The sequence below is a fragment of the Carya illinoinensis genome, chromosome 9, assembly GCF_018687715.1.
Source record: "Carya illinoinensis cultivar Pawnee chromosome 9, C.illinoinensisPawnee_v1, whole genome shotgun sequence".
NCBI classification, from domain to species: domain Eukaryota; kingdom Viridiplantae; phylum Streptophyta; class Magnoliopsida; order Fagales; family Juglandaceae; genus Carya; species Carya illinoinensis.
In genome coordinates this window covers 16,308,896-16,333,827 of record NC_056760.1, presented here as the reverse complement: position 1 = coordinate 16,333,827, position 24,932 = coordinate 16,308,896, and the positions used below count along the sequence as shown (strand labels likewise).

Genomic DNA, 24,932 nt, shown 5'->3' with positions numbered 1-24,932 from the left:
CATTGGACCGCACAGTAAAAAGAATCCTTCGATTCCTCAAATCCATCATTAATCATGGCTTATTTTTCTCCAACAAAAAATCTAGTTTTACACTTCATACATACTCAAATGCAAACTGGGCTGAATGCCCTGATGATAGGAGGTCTACAAGATGATTTTGTATATTTTTGGGCAATCACTTGATCTCTTGGAGCTCCCGCAAGCAACATATTGTTTCTCGTTCAAGCATTGAGGCTAAATATATACAAGTCCTTAGCCAACATAACAGCAGAACTCATATGGTTACAAACCTTGATCAAGGACTTTGGATTCTCACTTTTTCAGTCACCTGTTCTATGGTGTGATAACCTCGGAGCAACATACTTGACTTCAAATCCTGTCTGGCACTCAAGAACCAAGCATATGGATGTGGACTTCCATTTTGTCAAAGATAGAGTGGCAGCAAAGACCCTTGAAGTTCAATTCTACAACAGCAAAGATTAACTTGCAGATGTGTTCACTAAGCCATTAGCTTCTTATCGATTCCACACTCTAAGATCGAGCCTTATTGTGATTGATACCCTAGTAGACCCGAGGGGGCATGTCTAGTTACTATCAACCTTACTCAAGAAAATACACACTCAAATAAATCCAAGCTGAAAAATCCATCTCAGCATCTCTCTCTACAGCTCTAGGAGCTTCAATATTCTCTTTGTATTGTAACCAACTTCTATTATTTATTCCCTTTTATCTTCTGCGCACTCACTGCACTTGTGCCTATATAAGAAGTGTAAGACCCTTTGTACATGTAGACAATACAATATATAAAATGAAGAATATTTAGAGAGCGTCTCTCTTTGGTTTTATTGCTCTGTTTTCAAGGTCAAATCCAAAATAAAAAAGTCTTAGGCAGAAAATAATAGAGTAACTGTAAGGCAGACAAATAGAGCATACACACTCACGATACTCAAAGCATAAAAAACAAGTTTCGACAGCAATACAGTACTGGTCCCCCCCATGGCCATTTTGTAATAGGTAAAATTCAAGCTCTGTACTTGGCTTTGGACTTCCCATCTCAGAGCTATGGAAGCTGAGAAAACGAGGTTTGGGAGCTCTCTCCCAATTCCCTGTGTTCAGGAGCTGGCAAAGGACAAGCCAAACACAGTGCCACCGCGCTATCTGCGGCCCGATCAAGACCCTCCCTTCATATCCAACTCCACATCTTTTCCACAACTCCCGTTCATCGACATGCATCTCCTATTTTCCCCAGATTTTATGGACTCTGAGTTGCAGAAATTGCATTTAGCAAGTAAAGAATGGGGTTTCTTCCAGGTCAGTTTGATGTCTTTCTCTCTCTCTCACACACACACAGTTGTAGAACTTATAGCATCTGATAATCTGTAAGGGTTCAAAGTTTGAAAAGATTGAAGAAAAAACGAATCCAAACGCAAGAATGAGATTACCAGATGCATGAATAAGATATCAAACCGTAGTTATATATGTTTTAGAGCATCTTTCTTAATAATTGAGTTGTCAAAATTTCATCGAATTATCCTAGAAACATATTGGTTGTAAACAAGCGTTGAACTTATGATCTGGAAAAGATAATGAATTAAAGAAGATCTGGAAATTTTTTTCTTTAAACAAAAAAGACAAATACCAGTAAAAATTGATTGAAGAAGACGAAGTTGAATAATCAAAGCAAAAGTCAAAGTTATGTGCGAGAGACAGACATGGGGACCTCTATCCATTTGTCTTTCCTTCTGGGTAGGGCCCGAGGGCTGAGGGTGAATTTGTGAACAAATTTTTCTATATGTGGGGATATTGGAGTTTCCTAGCAGAACAAATCTTACGAAATTTTGTTTTTGACATTTAATTTTGAGGAAAATTTAATGTGGAAATGTTTTTGCAGTTAATAAATCATGGAGTGAGCAGTTCATTATTGGAGAAGGTGAAATCTGGCATTCAAGAACTATTTAATTTGGATATGGAAGAGAAAAAAAAGTATTGGCAAGGAGAAGGAGAGGTCGAGGGCTTTGGACAGGGCCCTGTTGTTTTTTCGGAGGAGCAAAAGCTGGACTGGGGTGACAGGTTCGGCATTTTCACCCTTCCCACCTATTTGAGGAAGCCCCACTTGTTGCCTCGCCTTCCCCTACCGCTCAGGTCCCATCTCTCTTGTATTAGAGTTGTATTAGTAATTTATCGAAGAATTGTATTAGAGTTTGAAAATAGTTATGTCTATATTATTTTTATTGTTAAAAAGAGTTTTGTAAGACCCATAATTATAGTTATACCAAAGTTAAAATACCAATATTTTTCATCACTATGGAATCTAATTGCAGAGATAACCTAGAAGCATACTCAACAGAGCTGAAAGATTTGGCCATGAAAATCCTAGATCAAATGGCAAAAGCTCTGAGAATGGAAAGTAGTGACATGAGGTGCATATTTGAAGAAGGGATGCAGTCAATGAGGATGAACTACTATCCTCCATGTCCACAACCAGAGCTTGCCATTGGCTTACACGCTCACTCCGATGCTGTAGGCCTGACAATCCTCCTCCAAGTCAATGAAATGGAAGGTCTCCAGGTTAGAAAAGATGGAATGTGGATCCCTGTCAAACCCCTTCCTAATGCTTTTATAGTCAACATTGGAGACATTTTGGAGGTAAATTTTGGAGACTTGTATTACGTACCCTTAAGTTCTTTTACATTACACACAAACATTTCTTATGATTCCAAAAGAGACTGACAAAATATATGAATCCCATATCATAAAATGTTATCGCTAAAAACTATCTACTAAATATTACAATAAAATTCATCAGGTAGTGTATCCATATCTTTCTAGTTCTCAGTCGGTTAATTCCCATGCATGAATGGTTTGGCAGATTATGACGAATGGTATCTACCGTAGCATCGAGCATCGTGCGACTGTGAACTCAGAAAAGGAGAGGCTGTCGATAGCCACATTTTTAAGCCCAAGGCTGGAAGGAGATTTTGGTCCGATGCCAGGCCTTTTGAATGCAGAGTCACCGGCATTATTCAAAAGAATAAGACTTGCAGACTACTTGAAGGGTCTTTTCTCACGGAAACTCGATGGGAAGTCATACCTTGATGCTATGAGGATCCAGAAATGAGGGTGGAAAATGCAAGCTCTTTATCATAGAACTAGCCTTTTGAGCTTGCTTGCTTTATTAAAAACCTAAGTCACTAAAAGAAATAATTCCCAATGGCTCTTATCAAGTACTGATCAAGTTTAGCTTGCCCACACATTTAAATAAACGAAATCTTTCATGATATATCACTACTTTGTTTTTGCCAAAGTGGGACCAACAGAAACTTGTAATTCTACTGTAGTATATATTAGATCTAAATATGTCCATAATTTTTAGGATATTCTACTATGCATGACTCAGTAAATTACAACCATTTGTTTCCTAAAAACAAATTAAATTGATCAAATGTTATATCCTTTATTCTAAATCATATGGTCCCCAATCGCATTAATGGATGTGGCACAATTTAAATGATTTCATGTATCAATCATCTAAAAATGAATACCCTTCAAAATTTATTTAATTATGACAAAATATAAAATAAAAAACGTCATTTCTCAAATAAGAAAATGGTAAAACCTGATTCACATGTATTTTGAAAGTAACTAATAAGACTTGAAAGAAATCTCCGATGTTAGTTGGTTTTCTCAATGATGAAAGTCATCACCATTGCCAATTAATTCCTTTTTATCCTAGTTTTTTGTGCAAGTCCATGCACTAACTTTTTTTTATTCGCACCAAGTGTCCAAAAATAACGGCTCAACTAATTCCGAGTATTGCATAAGCCCTCACAGGAAGTTTTTTGTAAATGCACTTCAAGTAATTAAAGGGAAACAATCCTCCAACCCTATGGTCCTTAGAAATTATTTACACCCAATAGAATTTAAATCTTAGATTTCGAGAGAGCATACCTCCAAACCCAAAACAATTAATATAATTTTGATATATATTATAATATACTGCTCATGAAAATTGAGCAAGAAGAAAGTTAGCACTTGCTCGAGAATACTGAGTGAGACTGAACTCTATAAGACATCTTTGCTATTGTCAAGGAGGAAAGAAGGCAACCTATACCAAATAGTTACAAAAGCCGGCCACGATGGCAATAGATCAAATACCTCCTTGGAGTCATCAGACAAGAACTCATTCCAAATCGATGAGTGAGGCCAAAAAGTTGTGGTAAGATTCTCCATTAAATTATAGTATAGATTGAAATAGAATGATATAGTATTAATGGACTTTCCGAATAAAGTGACAAACCTGTTACCCGCACTAAGTAGAATCCAAAACCACCACCACCCCCAAAAAAAAGTCTTAGGTAGAAAATAATAAAGTAAGGCAGACAACAAAGCACAAAACAAGTTTCGACAGCAATATTGTAATGGTCCCCCCATGGCCATTTAGTAATAGGTAGAATTCAAGCTCTATAATTGCCTTTGCACTTCCCATCTTAGAGATATGGGAGCTGAGAAAACAAGGTTTGGGAGCTCTCTCACAGTTCCCTGTGTTCAGGAGCTGGCAAAAGAAAAGCCAAACGCAATGCCACCGTGCTTTTTGTGGCCCGATCAAGACCCTCCCTTCAGATCTAATTCCACATGCAGGGCCTATTTAAACCAAGAGCTCATTCTATTATAAAAGTCCAAAGTAGGAAAAGTCCATATGAGAGGTCCTTGGCTGATTGAAGGGAATAAATGAGTCTAAAGTGAATCAAAATTATACATACACCATACTATCTTTCACGGAAAGATAGAGACCTCATGCAGTTGATCATTTAAGGTATTAAGTGATGATCCGCACCGATAAATTCTGAATAAACCTTAATAGTAAGGGATCAAACTCTTTTCTTGATTTTTGAATTCTTTGGTTGCATTTGACTTAAGCATCGGAACTTTTTTAAGTGGATCACACTGGAATGTCTTAATAGTATGTGGTTAAACAATTGTAGTGAGGAAGTGTGACACGTCCTTTAACACCACATTTTTGCCTTAACTCTCGGTCATCGACATGCATCTCCTATTTTCCCCAGATTTTATGGATTTTGAGTTGCAGAAATTGCATTTCGCAAGCAAAGAATGGGATTTCTTCCTGGTCAGTTTGATCTCTCTCTCTCTCTCTCTCTCTCTCTCTCACACACACACACAGAGACTGCATAGAGTTGTAGAATACTAGAAATTATAGCATCTGACCTATAACTATTTTCAACCATTAATTAATTAATGACTCCCGATCACGAAAGACTTTGGAAACACATCCCCCCCAACCCGATACTGGCTGATCAAGAGTTCGAATTTTGAAAAGATTGAAGAAAAAACGAATCCACATTCTAAGTATTCGGTCAAAAAAAGTATCAAACATGAATCAGAGTACTAGATGCATGAATGAGATAGCAAACCGTAGTCATATATGTTTTAGAGCATCTTTCTTAATCATTGAATTGTTTTATCGAATGATCCGAGAAACATATTGGTTGTAAACAGACTGCACAAAAAATAATAATTATAAAAAATTAATTTTTTTACTTAATTAATTTTAAGAAATAATAATTATAAAAAATGCATGAATTTAGAATTCATATAAAAAAAAATATTTCTTTTTAATGATGAGTTCCTATATTTAGTATTACTCTAATTTTATAATTGCCTATTTTAACAAAGAAAAGAAATCATAAAGGCGGCTAGAAAAAGGTGTATGTGTGCCAATTAAGTATATTATGATTTTATTTCTTAAATTATACGATTATATTTATTTTTTCATACGAAATTTTGTTTTTGATATTTATTTATGAGGAAAATTTAATGTGGAAATGTTTTTGCTGTTGATGAATCATGGGGTGAGCAGTTCCTTATTGGAGAAGGTGAAATCTGGCATTCAAGAACTATTTAATATGGATTGGAAGAGAAAAAGAAGTATTGCATGGCAAGGTGAAGGAGAAGGCCGGGAGGTTGAGGGCTTTGGACAGGTCTTTGTTGTTTCGGAGCTGGAGCAAAAGTTGGACTGGGGTGACATGTTCACCCCTATCACCCTTCCCACCTATTTGAAGAAGCCCACTTGTTCCCTCGCGGCCTTCCCCTCCCACTCAGGTCCATCTCTCTTTTTCGCTCACGTGCTTGCATGATTTTTAAAATGAAAATTCTATTTTCGGTCCCTATGCATAGTCCTTTAAAAAACAAAAAATAAAAAAGAAATGAGACTGACATAGAAAAACAGAAATTCTCTTAATGGTGGGGTTATATTTTTTTCATAATGAGTAAGTGTGGCTTATATACCGTAAAACTATATTTAATATTATTCTTTTTAATAAAATAAATCATTTTATACTTTGAGGTCATCATTAATTGTTCAAATTTTACTATAAAGTATCAAATCAACTATTTGCCAAGGGCACGTAGCCTAATGGCACAAGATCCACATCTCCAAAATGGAGATCATGGGTTTGACCTCCTCCCAATATATATATATATATATATAACTAATTGTTTGAGAAACTCATGGCAAGCAATTTTTCATAAATACGTGATAATTTAAGAAAAAATTTGTTTAATCCAATAGTCTCAAGAGAGAAATGGCAGTAAAAAAAAAGGGGGCAACAGATACTCGCGTATAGATCATCACCTCTTTATTTCTTTGTTAAAAGGGAAATGAAATAAAATCAAGTAATTTACAACTTTTACACAAGTTTTAGTAAATTGTTATTTAAAAAAAAAAAAATCAAATGAGTTCAAACGATAATATTATTTTATCGAAGAATTGTCTAAGAGTTTTAAAATAGAGATGTCTAGATTATTTCTATTGTTAAAAAGAGTTTTGTAAGAACCATAATTATAATTATACAAAAGTTAATACCAATATCTTTCATCACTACGGAATCTAATTGCAGAGATAACTTAGAAGCTTACTCAACAGAGCTAAAAGATTTGGCCATGAAAATTCTAGATCAAATGGCCAAAGTTATGAGAATGGACAGTAGTGACATGAGGTGCATGTTTGAAGAATGGATACAGTCAATGAGGATGAACTACTATCCTCCATGTTCACAACCAGAGCTTGCCATTGTGATAAAAGTCTCACTCTCACTCATTTGTAATTGGCTTGTTGGGTGATTAGATCTAGAGTGTGTTGCGTGTTGGTTGGCTAGATCTAGGGTTATATCAAGGCAACACAAAGATCCAAATTAGTTTGTTGGTAAAAATCAAGACTAGTTCGGGCTAGCACTTAACTCTCAAAGGTTTTGAATAGAAAAATCTCATTCATTGAAAAAAATATAACAATAATAATCAAACATGCAAGGGTTGAAACTTATATAGAAAACCTCTAGGGTTTTGGCCACAACAGATCTAGATCTCAACTTACACTTTTGGCCACACTAGACCTAGATCCCAACATACATTAACTCCTAACTTAAAGGAAATAAAATCAAATGCCTAAAATAAAGGAAATAAACTAATTTGAAAATAAATAAAATTCCTAAAATAAAGGACTTGGCCGGCCACCCTTGTAGATGGAACCCTCATCCCTAAAAGTGAGGGATTTGTCATCCAATTCCTAAAGTCAAGCAATCCCTAAAATTAAGGAATTGGCTAACATGTGAAACTCCTCTAGTTACACTTATCTTGGATGCCTGTCACCTCACCATCCAAGCCATACATGCAACCCTTCTAGCCTCGGCACGCCTAGCCCTCCTAGTGGTATTGCGAATAGCTCTTCTTGCATTTCCCTCACATTGGCTTAAATGCTTACTCCAATGCTACAGGCCTAACAATTCTCCTCCAACTCAATGAAATGGAAGGTGTCAAAGTTAGAAAAGATGGAATGTGGATCCCTGTTAAACCCCTTCCCAATGCTTTTATCGTTGACATTGGAGATGTTTTGGAGGTAAATCTTGGAGACGTGTATTAACCTTAAGTTCTTTTACATTACACAAACATGTCTTATGATTCGGAAAGAGACTGAAAAAATATATGAATCCCATATCGTAGAATGTTATCTGTAAAAACTTTCGATTAAATATTACAACAAAATTCATTAGGTAGTGTATCCATATCTTTCTTATGGTTAAAAAGTGTTTGATTCTAGGTTTCAGTCGTTGGTTAATTCCCATGCACGAACGGTTTGGCAGATTGTGACAAATGGGATCTATTGTAGCATCGAGTATCGTGCGATTGTGAACTCAGAAAAGGAGAGGCTGTCTATAGCCACATTTTTAAGCCCAAAACTAGAAGGAGATTTTGGTCCAGCATCAAGCCTTGTTAATTTGGACTCATCGGCATTGTTCAAAAGAATAGGACTTGCAGAATACGTGAAGGGTTATTTGTCACTCGAACTTGATGGGAAGTCATACGTTGATGCTATGAGGATCTAAGAAATGTGGCCAAAAATGCATGCTCTTGATCAATACACAAGATACTAGAATAAATTTCAGTAGAAATAGAGTTTAAGATCCAAGATATCACCATATTATTACATTAGAGCCGAAGGTTTAAGGAAGGGATCCATCAACAAATCCTAGCTTGTTCTTCGCCGAGAGAGCCATGGACATTGAACGGGAACATGCATGGTAGTTCTCACCGAGAAGAAGCTAAGTGTCCAAAAGGACACTAGGACTATTGCTAGGATGAAGAAAGTAAGGAGAAGTAGCATCCTCAGAGATAGATTAGTGAGACATGGAAGCAATTAAAAAAAAAATGCCTGATACCATGTAAAATGTAAAACCTAAAGGAATGCAAAGAGGCAAAACGAAGCACGGCAAGAAGAAACCCTAGCAAAGCAAAGGGCGAAAATGAAGGAATCTTCTAGAAGAAGAAAAGTGAATTAATCGAATCACATATGTTTTGTACAATAGCTATTTATAGTAGTACATGAGTAAGCAATATACATGTGGCTAGCACATGATACAAAATGAACAAAAGAATTTAAAGAATAAAATTAATTCCTGATACGCTACTTCTGATCATTGAGAAAAGGGAAAATAAACCCTCGCTCGGGACCACCAAACAATGCCAATTTCTAGCTCATGATTACCATGCAAGAAGGAAATAATTCCTTGCTCAAGATCAACAAGCAAGGCCAATTTCTAGCTGGAAATTACAGATAAGGAAAAAAATAATAATAAGCACTTGCTTGGGATTACGGAGCAAGGCCAATTTCTATATGGCATCCTCACAATTACTGAGGGGAAAAGGCTCGGGATCAACAAGTAAGTTCAATTTCTAGCTCATGAAAATTGAGCAAGAACACATCTTGGCGAATAAGAAAGAGGAAAGAAGGCAACCTACACCAAATAGCTAAAAAAGGCCCCCCCACGAAGGCAATGAGTGATGCCAAAAAGTACTTATGGTAAGATTCTCCGTTGAGTTATGGTATTGATTGAAACATAATGATAAAAGTATTGGACTTCCGGATTGAGAATGTTTGGTTGGCGAGATGAGATAGTTTTAAATAAAAGTTAAAAATTGAATAAAATATTATTAAAATATTATTTTTTAATATTATTATTGTTTTGATATTTAAAAAAGTTGAATTGAGATTTAAAAAAATTAAATTGTTTATTATATTTTTTATGGAATTTTAAAATCACCAGGTAGAATCCAAAATCCTAAAAAAAAAATAAAAAGAAAAAAGAAAAAAAAGAAAAAAAATTGTCGGCAGAATATAATAGAGTTAGGCAGACTGCGGATACAGCATACACAGACATATTCAAAGCATAAAACAAGTTTCGACAGTAATACAGTACTGGTCCCCCCATGGCCACTTTGTAATAGGTAGAATTCAAGCTCTGTACGTAATTGCATTTGGACTTCCCATCTCAGAGCTATGGAAGCTGAGAAAACGAGGTTTGGGAGCTCTCTCCCAGTTCCCTGTGTTCAGGAGCTGGCAAAGGACACGCCAAACGCAGTGCCACCGCGCTATCTGCGGCCCGATCAAGACCCTCCCTTCATATCCAACTCCACATCTTTTCCACAACTCCCAGTCATCGACATGCATCTCCTATTTTCCCCAGATTTTATGGACTCTGAGTTGCAGAAATTGCATTTAGCAAGTAAAGAATGGGGTTTCTTCCAGGTCAGTTTGATGTCTTTCTCTCTCTCTCACACACACAGTTGTATAAATTATAGCATCTGATAATCTGTAAGGGTTCAAAGTTTGAAAAGATTGAAGAAAAAACGAATCCAAACACAAGAATGAGATTTCCAGATGCATGAATAAGATATCAAACCGTAGTTATATATGTTTTAGAGCATCTGTCTTAATCATTGAATTGTTTCATCTAATGATCCGAGAAACATATTGGTTGTAAACAGGCTGCGCAAAAAATAAACAAAAAATAAAAATAAAAAAAATAAACAAGGACTGAACAAGCGTCGAACTTATGATCTGGAAAAGATAATGAAAGAAGATCGATGATCTGGAAAATATTTCTTCAAACAATAAACACCAGTAAAAATTGATTGAGGAAGACGAAGTTGTATAATCAAAGCAAAAGTCAAAGGTGCGAGAGAGAGAGAGAGACTCGGGGACCTCTATCCATTTGTCTTTCCTTCAGGGTGGGCCCGAGGGCCGAGGGTGAAGGCATATGTGAACCATTTTTTCTGCTTAATTAATTTTTAAAAAAAAATACTAATTATAAAATCTTCCTTTTTAATACGAGTCTCAATGTTTCTGTAAATAGAATACACAATACTTATAAATCTTACTATTATATCTAATTTTACTCTAATTTTATAAGTGCGCCTATTTTTTCAAAGAAAAGAAATCATAACGTACGGTGGCTAAAAAAAGGTGTATGGGTGCCCATTAAATATATTATGATTTTATTTCTTAAATTATACAATTATATTTATTTTTGCAGTTGATAAATCATGGGGTGAGCAGCTCATTATTGGAGAAGATGAAATCTGGCATTCAACAACTATTTAATATGGAGATGGAAGAGAAAAAGAAGTATTGGCAAGGTCAAGGAGAAGGAGAGGTTGAGGGCTTTGGACAGGTCTTTGTTGTTTCGGATGAGCAAAAGCTGGACTGGGGTGACACGTTCACCCTTATCACCCTTCCCACCTATTTGAGGAAGCCCCACTTGTTCCCTCGCCTTCCCCTCCCACTCAGGTCTCATCTTTCTTTTTCACTCACATGCTTGCATGATTTTTTAAATAAAAATTATGTTTACAGTCCCTACGCAACTCCTTTTAAAAAAAGAAAGTGAAATGAGACTAATATGAAAAAATCATTCTTTTAAATATTGTGGGTTTATTTCTTTTCATGCCCTAAAACTATTTTAGCAAAACTCTTTTTAATAAAATAAGTCATTTGTATTTTGAGGTTATCATAAATTGTTCAAATTTTACTATAAAGTATCAAATCAACGATTTGCCAAGGGCATGTGGCCTAATGGCACAAGAACTACATCTCCAAAATGGAAATCATAGGTTTGAGACCCCTCCCCCAATATATATATATATATAAATAAATAATAAAAAAGGCTATTTGTTTGAGAAACTCATGGCAATAATTTTTTCATAAATACATGATAATTTAAGAAAAAATTCGTCTAATCCAATAGTCTCAAGAATAGAAATGGCAGTAAAAAATAAAAATAAAAAAATAAAAAGGACGGGAGCAACTGATACCCGCGTATAGATCACCTCTTTATTTCTTCGATCGTTAAAAGGGTAATGACATAAATTTACGACTTTCACACAATTTTTAGTAAATCTTTATTTTTAATTCAAGCACTTCAAAGTCGAAAACAAATTCAAATGAGTTCAAACCATAATATTATTTTATCGAAGAATGGTGTAAGAGTTTTAAAATAGTTATGTCTATATTATTTCTATTGTTAAAAAGAGCTTTAATTTGTAAGACCCATAATTATAGTTATACAAAAGTTAAAATACCAATATTTTTCATCACTATGGAATCTAATTGCAGAGATACCTTAGAAGCTTACTCAACAGAGCTGAAAGATCTGGCCATGAAAATTCTAGATCAAATGGCAAAAGCTCTGAGAATGGAAAGTAGTGACATGAGGTGCATATTTGAAGAAGGGATGCAGTCAATGAGGATGAACTACTATCCTCCATGTCCACAACCAGAGCTTGCCATTGGCTTAAACGCTCACTCTGATGCTACAGGCCTAACAATACTCCTCCAACTCAATGAAATGGAAGGTCTCCAAGTTAGAAAAGATGGAATGTGGATCCCTATTAAACCCCTTCCCAATGCTTTTATCGTCAACATTGGAGATGTTTTGGAGGTAAATCTTGGAGACTTGTATTACCCTTAAGTTCTTTTACATTACACACAAAAATTTCTTATGATTCGAAAAAGACTGACGAAATATGTGAATCCCATATCGTAGAATGTTATATATAAAAACCGTCTATTAAATATTACAATAAACTTCATCAGGTAGTGTATCCATATCTTCTTACGGTAAAAAAGTGTTTGATTCTAGTTTTCAGTCGTTGGTTAATTCCCATGCTTGAATGGTTTGGCAGATTGTGACGAATGGGATCTACCGTAGCATCGAGCATCGTGCGACTGTGAACTCAGAAAAGGAGAGGCTATCGATAGCCACATTTTTAAGCCCAAAACTAGAAGGAGATTTTGGTCCGGCGTCAAGCCTTGTGAATGCAGAATCACCGGCATTGTTCAAAAGAATAGGACTTGTAGATTACTTGAAGGGTTATTTGTCACGCAAACTTGACGGGAAGTCATACGTTGATGCTATGAGGATCTAAGAAATGAGGCAAAAAAAGCATGCTTTTGAACAAGAAGAGCATAAGTTTTACTATATATACTCAAGCAAGATTTAAAATAAATGAAATGTTCATGCTATCTTATTAATTACTTTGTTCTCACTACAATATAAATGATTTTTTGTGATGCTTTAGAATTTGTGAGTCTCTAAACCGTCACCAAAAAATAGTTTTTATGACAGTTTGTAGAAACTGTCACTAAAACCATATGAGAATTTGTCTGATGTTCGAATGTAGGCCAATTTATGTTCGAACATCACATGGACATTCGAATATTAAGGCTATTTTTGTACTAACGTTATATTTTTGGTGCCAACATTCGAATGTTAGTAAGTGACGTTTAAATGTTATATAGAGTATTTGATAAATATGACTATAATTTAAAATTTATATAGTTTTTAAATTTGCTAGTGCATACTTTGTGAACAATTCTAACAAAGTGTAATATATTTATATGTACACAATTTGCAAAATCTAAATATATATTTATGTTTATATATATATATATATATATATATATGTATGTATGTATTTATAAGTATTTATGTTTATATAAATACATATTAGCGAGGGGCAGGATGGGGTCGGCCATGAGCGGAGAGGGGTTGCACGTCCCGCCATGTGGGGGTAGAGTGGAGGGGCGCAAGGAAGCGGGGTGCGGGGCCCGTAATTTTCAGCTAGATATTTCAAATTTAAAAAGATTGAAACTTAAAGTGCAATGATTTAATATTAAAGTTGGATAAGCTAATATCAAATAAAATTGAGAATGGAAATTCAAAATAATAGATACATTAAATAATATTAACAATACATATTTTAGGATGTGTGCGATCTTGCTCTCTCTCTCTAAACTTCCCAACCCCGTTCTCTCTCAAAACTCCCCAACCCCCTGAGCGATCGACGGGGGTGGGAGCTTCGGCTCTCCCCCCCCTCCTTTTCTTTTTTCTGTGTTTCAGTTTTTTTTTTTTCGTGTGTTTTTGTGTTCTTAGGCAAATAAAGGGCATCTCCGATGGGGTCAGATCCAATCGCCGTTCTTCAACAAGCGCTCCACCAAGACGTTGGCCAGCCGCCGATCTTCAGGACCACCGAACGCGGTGCCAAACAGAGGGGCGCGCAGCCCAAACGCGCGGGACAGTGTCTCGGCCTGCTTCAGCGCGTGGATGTCACGAGCCACCGTGGAGCCACCTGCCGGTTCAAACATGGCTTTTCTGGGTCCTTCGACTCCGGGTGTTCATCGACTGCTCGTCGGACCTCCACTTAGTGTGGTTTGCTCTGCCCGTGGTGTTTTTTGATCATCTGTTTTCCATTTTTTTTGTGGTCTCGTTCTGTTATCCTTGTTTAAACTGAGCGGAGTGTTGAGTTTTTGATTGGACACAACCGGGGGTTTGTGTGAGTGGGGTATGGCGGACGATGCTACGGCTGGTGGACATACGGCCGACCTCTACAGTGGAGGTTTTGTGGTCCGTACGCAAGCTGGGTGCTCGTGCTGTTCTTGGAATCCGGATGTCGTCGCCTGGGTGGTGTTTCCGTCGAGCTCTTGCTGGTGCTTGGTTTGCTATCTGTTTGTGGGTTCTGTAGTTCGTTGTTGTTTTTATTGTGGTTTGTTGGTTTTTTGGTTTTGTGTCGTTTTTGCTTTGGTCTGTCTGTTAGTGGATGTTGTCTCCCGTAATCCACCTTCCTGGAGGTTGGAGGGGTCATCCTAGCTCTGGTATTTGTGAGCATTTTAGAAGTTTAGACGATGTCCGCCATGTATGGGGAAGCTCCTGAGCATATGCATTAGTTGACTTATATAGTCTAGTTCTCTGTACTGATAAGTCGCAGCTGTAACTTCGTTATTGAATAAATGAATGCATGAAGCATATTTCCATTAAAAAAAAAAAAACAATACATATTTTAAAAATAAAATAAAATAAATATAATAAAATTTTGTAAACAACACTCAAAACATGTTGTTCACAAATGTATGAAACTCATCTATTAGTATCTCGACCTTCGGATTTAGGACATCAACACAATGGGCAATCTGTGCAACAGTCTGCTTTACATGCGTGATCTGCCTATTGATCTATCAATCCATATGCGCCATCATGTCTGAGATCACTACATCAACCCAAGCTGGCTGAACATCCCTCCCCCCCCCCCCCCCCCCAAGATGCACCTGTTGGCTACTGACCAGTACTCCCAGTATGGAGAGCAACATCGGGCCCAGATTGGGTCGGCAGAACAAGATTAGTACAGGGCCAGGTTGACGTCGAGCATATCCCCCCGTCCAATGCGCCAATGATGTGTGTTCATGTCGAGAGGGCTCATCTGGTCTACCACCCACTCCTCGCATGGAGTGGCACTCTCCTGGCCAGTAATAGTTGGCTCAAGAAGACTTCGTATAGGAGGTTCTTCGTCGAGACGATACTCGCCTTGTAATGGATCCTATAAAAATCCTCCGTGGCAAGTTGACCAGCTCTCCACATGCCACACGTATCTGGAATAGCTTGTGAGCCCAACTAACGTAGTCAGATGTGCCACAGGATCTAGATTTGTTGCAACAATAAGTTGCAACATGCAGAAAAAATGGATCAGCTGATTCTGGTTGAAGGAGTTGTTCTTCTCTAGATGCACCCTGTCTTTGCCAATGAGGATGTAAAAGTCCTCATCTCGGCCGTCATCCTTAGGCTCATGTGCAATATCCTCTCCCTCAACTCGACCAGTAGATGATGCATATGTGCCTAAATCTGCATCCATCTAGTGTGCCTACGCCTGCAACTGATCTAGCTGTTGTGTCCCCTAGATAAGTGGCTGCTGCGTCTCTAGCCTGAGTACCTGGTGTAATCTCACTCGTCTTAGCTACCTGACAGATCCTAAGCAACTCGGTGATAATATCCGCAGACACCTCGAACTGTACACCGCGTATAGTCATGATGTGGAAGGATGTGTCTTGAGGCATGAAGCACATCTCCAAGTAAAACTCCCAAACCAATGAAGGGTAAACCTTCCCCCTCAACTAGCACATCGGGCCCCATCCTCTCATCATGAAGACGTCTCTCAGCATCTTATACTCCTAGCTCAACTCATCGAACTCGTTAATTAATACTTCTTGTTCGACTATGACAATTCAAGCCCTAAGCCAAGCAGTGTCAGGGTTGGCTCACTCCCTCCCCCATTTCCTCGTTAAAAGATAAGCTATATCTTGAAAAAATATGAGAAAAACATTAGAACCATAGTTATAAATATTTTATAATAAAATTTAAACTGTTATGTGCAAATGTTTGAATGTTCAGACTGCCAACGTTAAACGTTAGCAATAAAGTTCAAACATGGAAAAGTACATGTTTGAATGGGATTGTCCAACACTCAACCATTCAAACATGAATTTTTTAAACATTCGAATGTGATGAAATATAGATGCACATGCGAATAGAAACAATGTTACGTTCGAACATAACTCACTTGTACTTTGGACATAAGTGCATCGTTCGAAACTCAAGAGTTAACATTCGAATATAGTCTACCACGTTCAAATATGATGGTAACGTTCAAATGTGCTAGGGACATGTTTGAACATGAGTTATGCTTTGAAATGTGAAAGGTGTTACATTTGAACGTTACGACACAAGAATGGTTGAGTCGACTCAGCCATTTTTGAAATGCCAAAATACACAACATTTGGCCAAAAGCCACTGTAGAAATGAAGTATAGACTTCGAGGATAGTTTCTACGGTGGCCATTTGGCCATTAGCAACCCATGGTGGCTGGGAAATCAAGTTGAAGTTTCGGCCACCAATGAGTTTTGGTTTGTACCGAAAGCCCCCTAAAATTTGAAAAAAAAAATACATCTGAGTTAAAGAGAGAGCCATATCTCTTTTGTGACGATTGTGGTGGTGTGTGATGGCGGCGGTGATGGAAGTGGACAATGGCGGTGAGAGTTTTTTTCTTTTTTTAATTTTGGAATATGCGATTGTGCCGTTTCATATTTCTTCCGTTGCCTTATAACTACAGCTAATGTACGAACATTTGTTTACATTTGAATGTTTATGGGAAATGTTTGGACGTTTTACATATATCAGGACTATTATACAATATTATATTATATAACTAATAAATAACAAATAACTATTAAAATAATAGTTTGATTTATACTAATATATTTAATTCATAAGTAATTATAATAACATACTAATATATGTGTACGCTTGTAGTCCTATTTATTACACTACAAAAAAATGATTTTTAGAGGCGAAATATTTTAGGAATGAATTAAATTTTGAATAGATAAATATCCATTCCAACTATACCTTCTAAGATGAAAATACTCATCCTAAAAAAAAAAAAAAACAATTTGAATGGCTAAAACCATGTTTGAACAATCCTCTGCTGAATGTTTGAACGGTAATATCGCTGTTCAAATAATAATCGTAGCAGGAAAGTATGTAAAATTGTACCGGGAAAAGGTAAAAATTGTTTGATCGAGAAATTTGAACATTCAAACTACAATTTTGGTGGGAATTTATTAACAATTCTCACGAGAAAGTTGCCATACCATTCGAACTAACACCTATAAGTACAAGCAGAATTTAGTTTCCCGTTCGAAAGTGAACATCACCATTTGAACGCAATTTTTGGTGGGAAGTTAGAAATAAATCTCGCGGGGATCGTTGCGACATAGTTTGAACTACATTTTTATGTTTGAACGGATATATAATCTATTCGAATGTCTATAATAAGAGTTCAAATGGTACAGTCACACATTTTAAAAAAATATTATTTGAATTTATTAATTATCATTTTCAAAGGATAAAAAGTCTATCTATACAGCTTTATTATTATTATTTATGTTAAATAAAAATATATCTAATTCGAAGAAATTTTATATAATTAAATTAATAACTTTTGTATGCTAATAAAAGTTTGCAATTTAAAAAACATTACCTTCTACCAAAATGTCATTTTTTTTATGTTATAATGAACCAGTAATATGTAACAATTAAAAAAGAAATTTTAACAAACAAAAAGTAAATATTAGTTAAGGGGTCTTACATATTAATTACAAAACAAAAAGTATAAAAAATAAAATAAAAAAATCTACTGTGTAATATTATCCAGGTCCTCTTGGATGACAACAATGCGTCCCTTAATCTCCTGCAATCGAACCATGATGGGCGTTGTGATCCTCTCCATCTCCCATATAAAAAATGTGCAATACTCATCGAGGAGGGATCATATCTCTATGACAGTAGCTTGAGCAACCTGTCTATCATTAGCAACATCAGCAAAAGTTGGATCATGCTCCATCCACAATCTTGTGTCACTGGAACATTAATGTGAGCTCTTCGTTGCAAGTGGCCCTTGCTCTTGCTGAAGGTGATCTTATTGAGGTGTCCGATTTGTGGTTGCCTCTGCTCCATATGAGGTTAGACATCATCAATGCATACAGTAGATTGGTTATACTCGAATACAGTGACTCAGATCAGATGCAGACTTGGACGTATAGAGGCATATCAATTGGATCTCCTCATGCAATATGTAGCATAAATCAAGCCCGCTCGATGCCGAAACCCTTTTTGCATTTCCTAGGATCAATATTATGCGACACAATTAAATTCAACATGCAGAAAAAAGCACTAGAATCAACTTGGTTGATCACCTTGCTACCATAATATGGAGGAGCCAACTCGTCGTGCATCAACTAATGAGTCTCGCTGTGGGTGGGACCCTTATCTGCTGGAGCCCCATCCACAATGAAGTCATCACCATATGTCCTTGCTGCCAATTCTTGTGCAGGGTATGCACCAATCTCACATGGGATCCCCAAAAACTCAGTGATAATGTATGTTAAAATGGTGATGGTCACTCCCTAAATAAGGAACGGGAATGACCCCTCCTTATCCTCCATCGACTGGCCCATTGCACAGTAAAACTCTTTGACCATGTTTGGATAGGCCACACCTCACTGCTGACAAATCAGGTCCCATCCTCTATTGCTGATATGGAAGAGAGGCTTCAACCATTCCACATAAAATCGCGGAAGTTTTCCATAATAATCTCCCACTCAACCAAAATCTATTTCTTCTCTTCACTGTTAGCTTGGCCCTCTCTCCCACATTTTCTTCCACTGGATGCCATTAGTTCACTGTTCATAAAACAAATACACAATAAATTTAATTAAATAAACTAAAAAATACTAATTACATTGTTGTTATTATATATTTGAAACCTGTTAGGTCAAACAGACATATGCAATGTTCAAACAAACATCATACTATTCGAACATGGTACATGGACACATTCAAGTTCGAACGGTAGACAAAACTATTTGAATGCCATGGCATCTCAGGTTGTGGAGTTCGAACGGGAACAATTACGTTCGAATGCTAAAATATCTATTTGGATAAATAGAGTTCGAACGTGTGGTTTTTAGTACGAACGCTAATTATCTATTTGGCTAAGTGTAGTTCGAACAGGTTTGAGGCCATTTGAATGCTATCAACTATGAAATCCATGGCTGAGTTGACTCAGTCTCGAAATAGAAAACCATGAAATTCATGACCATTCAAATGATATCAAAATCCTTGGTTTTAATCGGTTGGTGCGTAGAAGGAGTGAAGCCTTCACTCCATGATTCCAAAGGCCATCTACCGTGTGTGGTGGCCGGAATATCGTTGATGAAGGGTCCGATTGGATTTGCGATCCAACCCCCTATTAATCAACATTTAACCAATATACATACCCCAACGAACAATATTAAGGGTTAATGAGGGGCATACCTCTAAGATGGCGAAGAAGTGTCGTCAATGCTTGAGTTGGTGGTGGACGACGAAGGTTTGTTTAGCATTCAAAGGATAGTATATATAATATATACTTATATTATATATTATACCATAATAATATATAATATTCTAATATATTAGTATGTACTATAACATTCATACGAATAATATCCTATATATATAATATATAATATATATTATACTATTATAATATATAATTTATAATATATAATATACTATTATAATATATAATTTATAGTATATAATATAAAGTATATACTATAATATATAATATATATTATTGTAGTATATATAATATATTCTATATTATATATACTATTATTTATACTATATACTACTATAATAGTATATATAATAGTATAATACTATATATAGTGTACTATATAACTGTACTATATATATACTACCGCATGCTTATATTACTATAAACTTATACTATATACTACTAATAATCATATATATAACACTTATACTATATATATTTATACTAGTATACTTATACTATAATAGTATAGTACTATATACTTCTAGTGTACTAAAAGGAAAAAAAAAAAGGCTGAAACTTACCTTCTCTGAAACCTTTTGGCTCTACTAGGGATTTACTTTTTTGGTAAACGGAGCTAGGGTTCGTGGGGCTGCATGGTGGCCAATGTAGAGGCAAGTCAATGTCCTTATGTTCATCTCGTCTTAGCAATGCCTCAACCTATCCCAAAGATGTTTGTGCCTCATCATGGGTCTAAGTTGGTAAACCGTGTTTTCAATTTTCAAAGGAGGAGATCGCCAAATCCGCTAAACCATTTTGTTTCTCCATTGTTCTAAAGTTCCTACAGGAAAGGCCTTCATTGGATGCTATAAGGTCTTTCGTCCACAATCGTTGGGGTCTATCATGCTTTCCAATTGTTTCAACAATGAGGCATCCCAGAAACGTGTTTGTACGCATATCAAATGAGATATTTGGAAATCTCTTTCGCGTGAAGTATGTGAGGTGAATGGTGTCCAATACTGTGCGTTTCACTGGAAACCTTATTTCAATGAAGATAAAGAACCCTCTTTGGTACTTGTTTGGATTGTGCTGCCAGGGATCTCACCCAACTTTTATAAAAAATCCTTTTTAAAAATCCTCACTGCGCCAATAAGTCGTTATATTCACAGAGACAACCCAACGGTATGTGCAACTCATACGAATGGTGCATGTCCGTGTTTGGAGATGGACGCAATGAAGGAGCCAATTCCTTATTTTTGGATCAGGACGTCGGGGAGTGGATGCAAACAGGAGGTGATCTATAAGACTTTACCAGCATTTTGTTCACGGGGCAAGATTCAAGGCCATAATGTGTATACCTGTAGAATGAAGACCCTAAATAATGGTGAAAAAGTTTGGGAGCGAAAGAAGAGATTAGAGGCTGAAACTGTGAAGGAAGTTAAATATTCTCCTTTGGCGGATGGCATAGAAAAAGGCAAAGGTATCATGGTTATTTCCGAATCTACTCATGGAAGCACTAGTAATAACTTGACTCACCAGGTTGTGGAATTAGAGGAACCAATCCAAATTCAGGATGAAGGTACGTCTAAAGTTGGTATGTAGGTTTCTTGTAACAACACAGTGGTGGAAACAAAGTTGATGACAAGACGAGTGAAGAGAATTTGTCAAATGAGGGTGATCATCAGGTTAAGGGGATCGAAAATATTCAGGAGGTCATAGTAGAGGGACCTTTAGAAACCAGTGGTGGTGATGCTGCTAATGAACCTATTGCTAAGATCTTTACGATGGCAGACTCTATTTCAGAACTTGATCTGAAACTAGAGGTTGAGACTTTTACTAAGCATAAAGATTATGCCACTAAAAATGAGGAAGATGAATTTCAATATAAAGGAGCTCAGAAAACCTTTGAAAATGTTCAGAGATTGACTCGGGTGTTAGCCAACCCAAATAAAGTTTTTCTATGATTGGTCCAATTTTATCTTGGAATATTCAAGGTCTTGGAACTTCGAGAGGTAGATTAAAAAAGTTGGCGGTTGAAATGAAACCTAAAATACTTGCCTTGATGGAACCATTTTCATCGTCTTAGAAAGTTTAGGGTTTGTTGCATCTCTTACATATGGATCAGTTTATTACTAATGAAAGGGTTGCCGGGAAAATTTGGGTGCTTTGGTAGGATGATATTTCAATTCAATTGGTTTTAAGCAGCGAGAAATTTATTTACTTCGAGTTGGCGATGGTCTCAATAATTTTCTTTGTTGTTATGTTTACTCCAAATGCACTATGATTGAAAGAAGAGTCTTATGGGGGAACTTAAAGAGCCAGATTCTTAGCAATGAACCTTGTTTTATTGCAGGAAATTTAATATCACAAGGGAGGATTATGAACATCAGGTGGGAAGACCTTGTTTGAGAGCAACGATCGACGAATTTAATTCTTGGATACACTAGTGATGTCTTATTGAAATGAAGTATGTGGGAAGGAGGTTCTCATGGTGTAATGGTCAGAGTGGTTTATCGAGGAGTTGGGCGAAACTGGATAGATGCTTCTTGAATGCTAGTTACTTGACCAAAGTGCCTAATGCAACCAACAACTATTTGTTGAGATCAACATCAGATCATTCTCCGATGCTCATGGAATTTCAATATGATCCTTTCTCTTATGACCCATCTCCTTTCAATTCCAGAAAATGTGGACTGAGCATGCAGGTTTCCAATCTTTTATGGCTAATATTTGGCAGGAGGATGTAGGTGGTACAGGTCTTTTGAAGCTGGCCCTAAAACTTAAGAAGCTGGGGGGGGGGGGGGCGCCCCCTTTACGAGATTGGAATAAGTGAGTCTTTGGTATAACTGAATCACATATTCGGGAGCTTGAAGATCAGGTCAAAGATTTGGAGTCTGGCCTAATAAATGAATGGGATCTTGAGATTGAACACGAGCTATTGTAGAAACAGGTGGAGTTGGCTAACTGGAGGCACCGTGAAGGGATTAGATTGGCTCAAATGTCGAAAGTAAAGTGGCGACTTGAAGGAGACCAAAATTTTAAATTCTTCCATGCTTATTTATCTTATAAAAGGAAGAAAAGAGTTTTGAATATGAAACTTCAAGATGGTACCTATTTGCACTCCCCAGAGGATATTCATTTTGTTGCTGTAAATTGTTTTTTAGATTTCTTGCAAGAGGAGTCTCATAGATGGTTGCCAGATTTATCTCATCTCATTTCGCCTATTATATCTATGGCTGATAGTGAAGCAATTTGTGTTGTTCCTTCTATTGAAGAAGTTCACCAAGTTTTGGTCTCTATCCGTCTAGTAGCGCACCAGGCCCATATGGATTTGGATCAAGATTCTTTAAAAGCCGTTGGGATACTATTAAACTTGATGTTATGGTAGCTACTTCAGAATTTTTCTGAGGAGGTAAATTGTCTAGATTTTATACCTCTTCTTATGTGTTGATAATCCCAAAGATTGATATTCCCACAGGTTTTGATAAATTTGGACCCATAAGTCTTTGTATGGTGTTTTACAAAATCTACTTGAAGGTGATAGTGAATTGGTTAACTACTCTTCTCCTAAAAATGATATCTCCTGAACAAGGCACATTAATTCCTGGCAGAAGCATCATTGAGAACATTAGTCTTACTCAGGAAATGGTTTGTACAATTCACAAGAAGGCTCATAGGGGGAAGGTGGTGCTTAAATTGGATATGGCTAAGGCATATGACCGCATTAATTAAGACTTCCTGTTGGAGGTTTTTTGCTGTTTTGATTTTTCTACTCAAGTTTGTGTGTTGATTAGCAAATGTATTTCTACACCTTGGTTTTCTATCATGATGAATAGCACTACTATAGATTTTTTCAAAGGTGGTCGCGGGTTGAGAAAAGGGGATCCTTTGTCCCCTTACTTGTTTATTATTTTGCAGGAAGTCTTAACTAGACTTATTAAGGAAAGTGTGGATGAGAAGCGATTTGGCCAATTTTCTCAAGCTCGAGGAACTTGTTTGATATCTCATATTATGTATGCGGATGATGTGATTATTTTCACTAATGATGAACGGAACTCTATTTGTTGCCTATTGAAAATTTTGGCTACATATGAGGATTGGTCTGGTTAATCAATTAGCAAAGAGAAAACAACAATGTTTTTCTCTAATAAAATCCCCATCACTTGTAAACGTCATCTCAAAAGAATAACTGGTTTCTTTGAGGGTAATTTTCCTTTCAAATATTTGGGGGTTTCCATAGTTTTGGGGAGACTTAAAATTGTGGATTTGGAGGAGCTTGTGAGCAAAATTGGTAAAAAAATTAGCAGTTGAAAAATGAAATTGTTATATGTGGGTGGGAGATTGATTTTGTAGAGACATGTCCTTGCTAGTATGGCTTTGAATTCTTTTGCAATTTTGCAAGTTCCCAAAGCCATTATTTCTTCTTTAAATCGCTCGTTGAGCTCTTTTTGTTTTTGGGAGAAACTAAAGGAAAAGGAAAGAGAAAATGGGTTACTTGAAATCAAATCTATCGTCCAACTACAGAAGGGGGTTTGGAAATTAGAAATCTAGATGATATGCATAGAGCCCTCCATTTAAAATTTGCATGGGAACTGATGCATGAGGATTCTCTCTAGGCTAATTTTTTCCGCACCAAATATGTTGGGAATAGACCTTTGATGATGTTAGGCTCTCAAAAGGGTACTAGATTTTGGCGTATGATTGCTAATTGTCTTCCCCTCATTTTGAATAACTTCAAATGGAAGATTAATGATTGAAATGTTTTCTTTTGGTATGATAAGTGGTTGGAACAAGGGACACTTGCTGAAAATTTTCCTGTGGGTGAGCAACCTCTTTAAAAAGTTAAGGATTGTCATCTTCACAATGGCTGGAATGTGGCTTTATTAGAAAGGATGGTGGGAATGGAAACATCTAATATTGCCCTCAATGAGCCTGCTAAATGTAAAGATGGTGTAGATGTTTTAATCTGGACTAAATCTGAGAGTGGTATTTTTATCACTAAATCAGCTTGGAAGGGTACTCAAGTTAGAGGTTCTGTTTTGGAGGGGCATAAGTAGATTTTGAATAAATTGCTTCCAAAAATATTTTTGGCCCTTATGTGAAAGGCCTGGCATGGTGATTTTGCTGTGGACAATAGAATTAGACGAATTGGGATTCATCTTGCTTCGAAATGTGACTGTTGCCAGCAAGGTATCTATGAAGATTAGAATCATGTCCTCTTTGATCGGGAGATTGCAGTTGAGGTATGGAAGAAATGTGGTTCTCTATTGGGTTTGCCGATTGGTAGAACATGGCGTGAAACTACTCTAAGTTGGTTTCGGAGAGCCTCTAATTTGTCTCAAACTGGAATCATTTTGGGTTTGTTGCCTTCTATTATA

General features: G+C 36.6%; 2 protein-coding genes and 1 pseudogene across 2 annotated transcripts; all 3 read left to right on the top strand.

Annotated features, from left to right (window-relative positions):
* The first annotated feature begins 947 nt into the window (after positions 1-947).
* LOC122276266 (protein SRG1-like) lies at positions 948-3,377 on the top strand. Its single transcript, XM_043085855.1, has 4 exons — positions 948-1,311; positions 1,892-2,142; positions 2,322-2,646; positions 2,870-3,377. The coding sequence occupies exons 1-4, from the start codon at positions 1,063-1,065 to the stop codon at positions 3,116-3,118; spliced, it is 1,074 nt and encodes a 357-aa protein (XP_042941789.1). The 5' UTR covers positions 948-1,062; the 3' UTR covers positions 3,119-3,377.
* Positions 3,378-4,495: 1,118 nt separating this feature from the next.
* Positions 4,496-8,483, top strand: LOC122276856 (annotated as a pseudogene).
* A 1,241-nt stretch (positions 8,484-9,724) lies between these two features.
* Positions 9,725-12,880, top strand: LOC122276267 (protein SRG1-like). The gene is made up of 4 exons (XM_043085857.1): positions 9,725-10,096; positions 10,884-11,137; positions 11,960-12,284; positions 12,529-12,880. The coding sequence occupies exons 1-4, from the start codon at positions 9,848-9,850 to the stop codon at positions 12,769-12,771; spliced, it is 1,071 nt and encodes a 356-aa protein (XP_042941791.1). The 5' UTR covers positions 9,725-9,847; the 3' UTR covers positions 12,772-12,880.
* Positions 12,881-24,932: the final 12,052 nt, after the last annotated feature.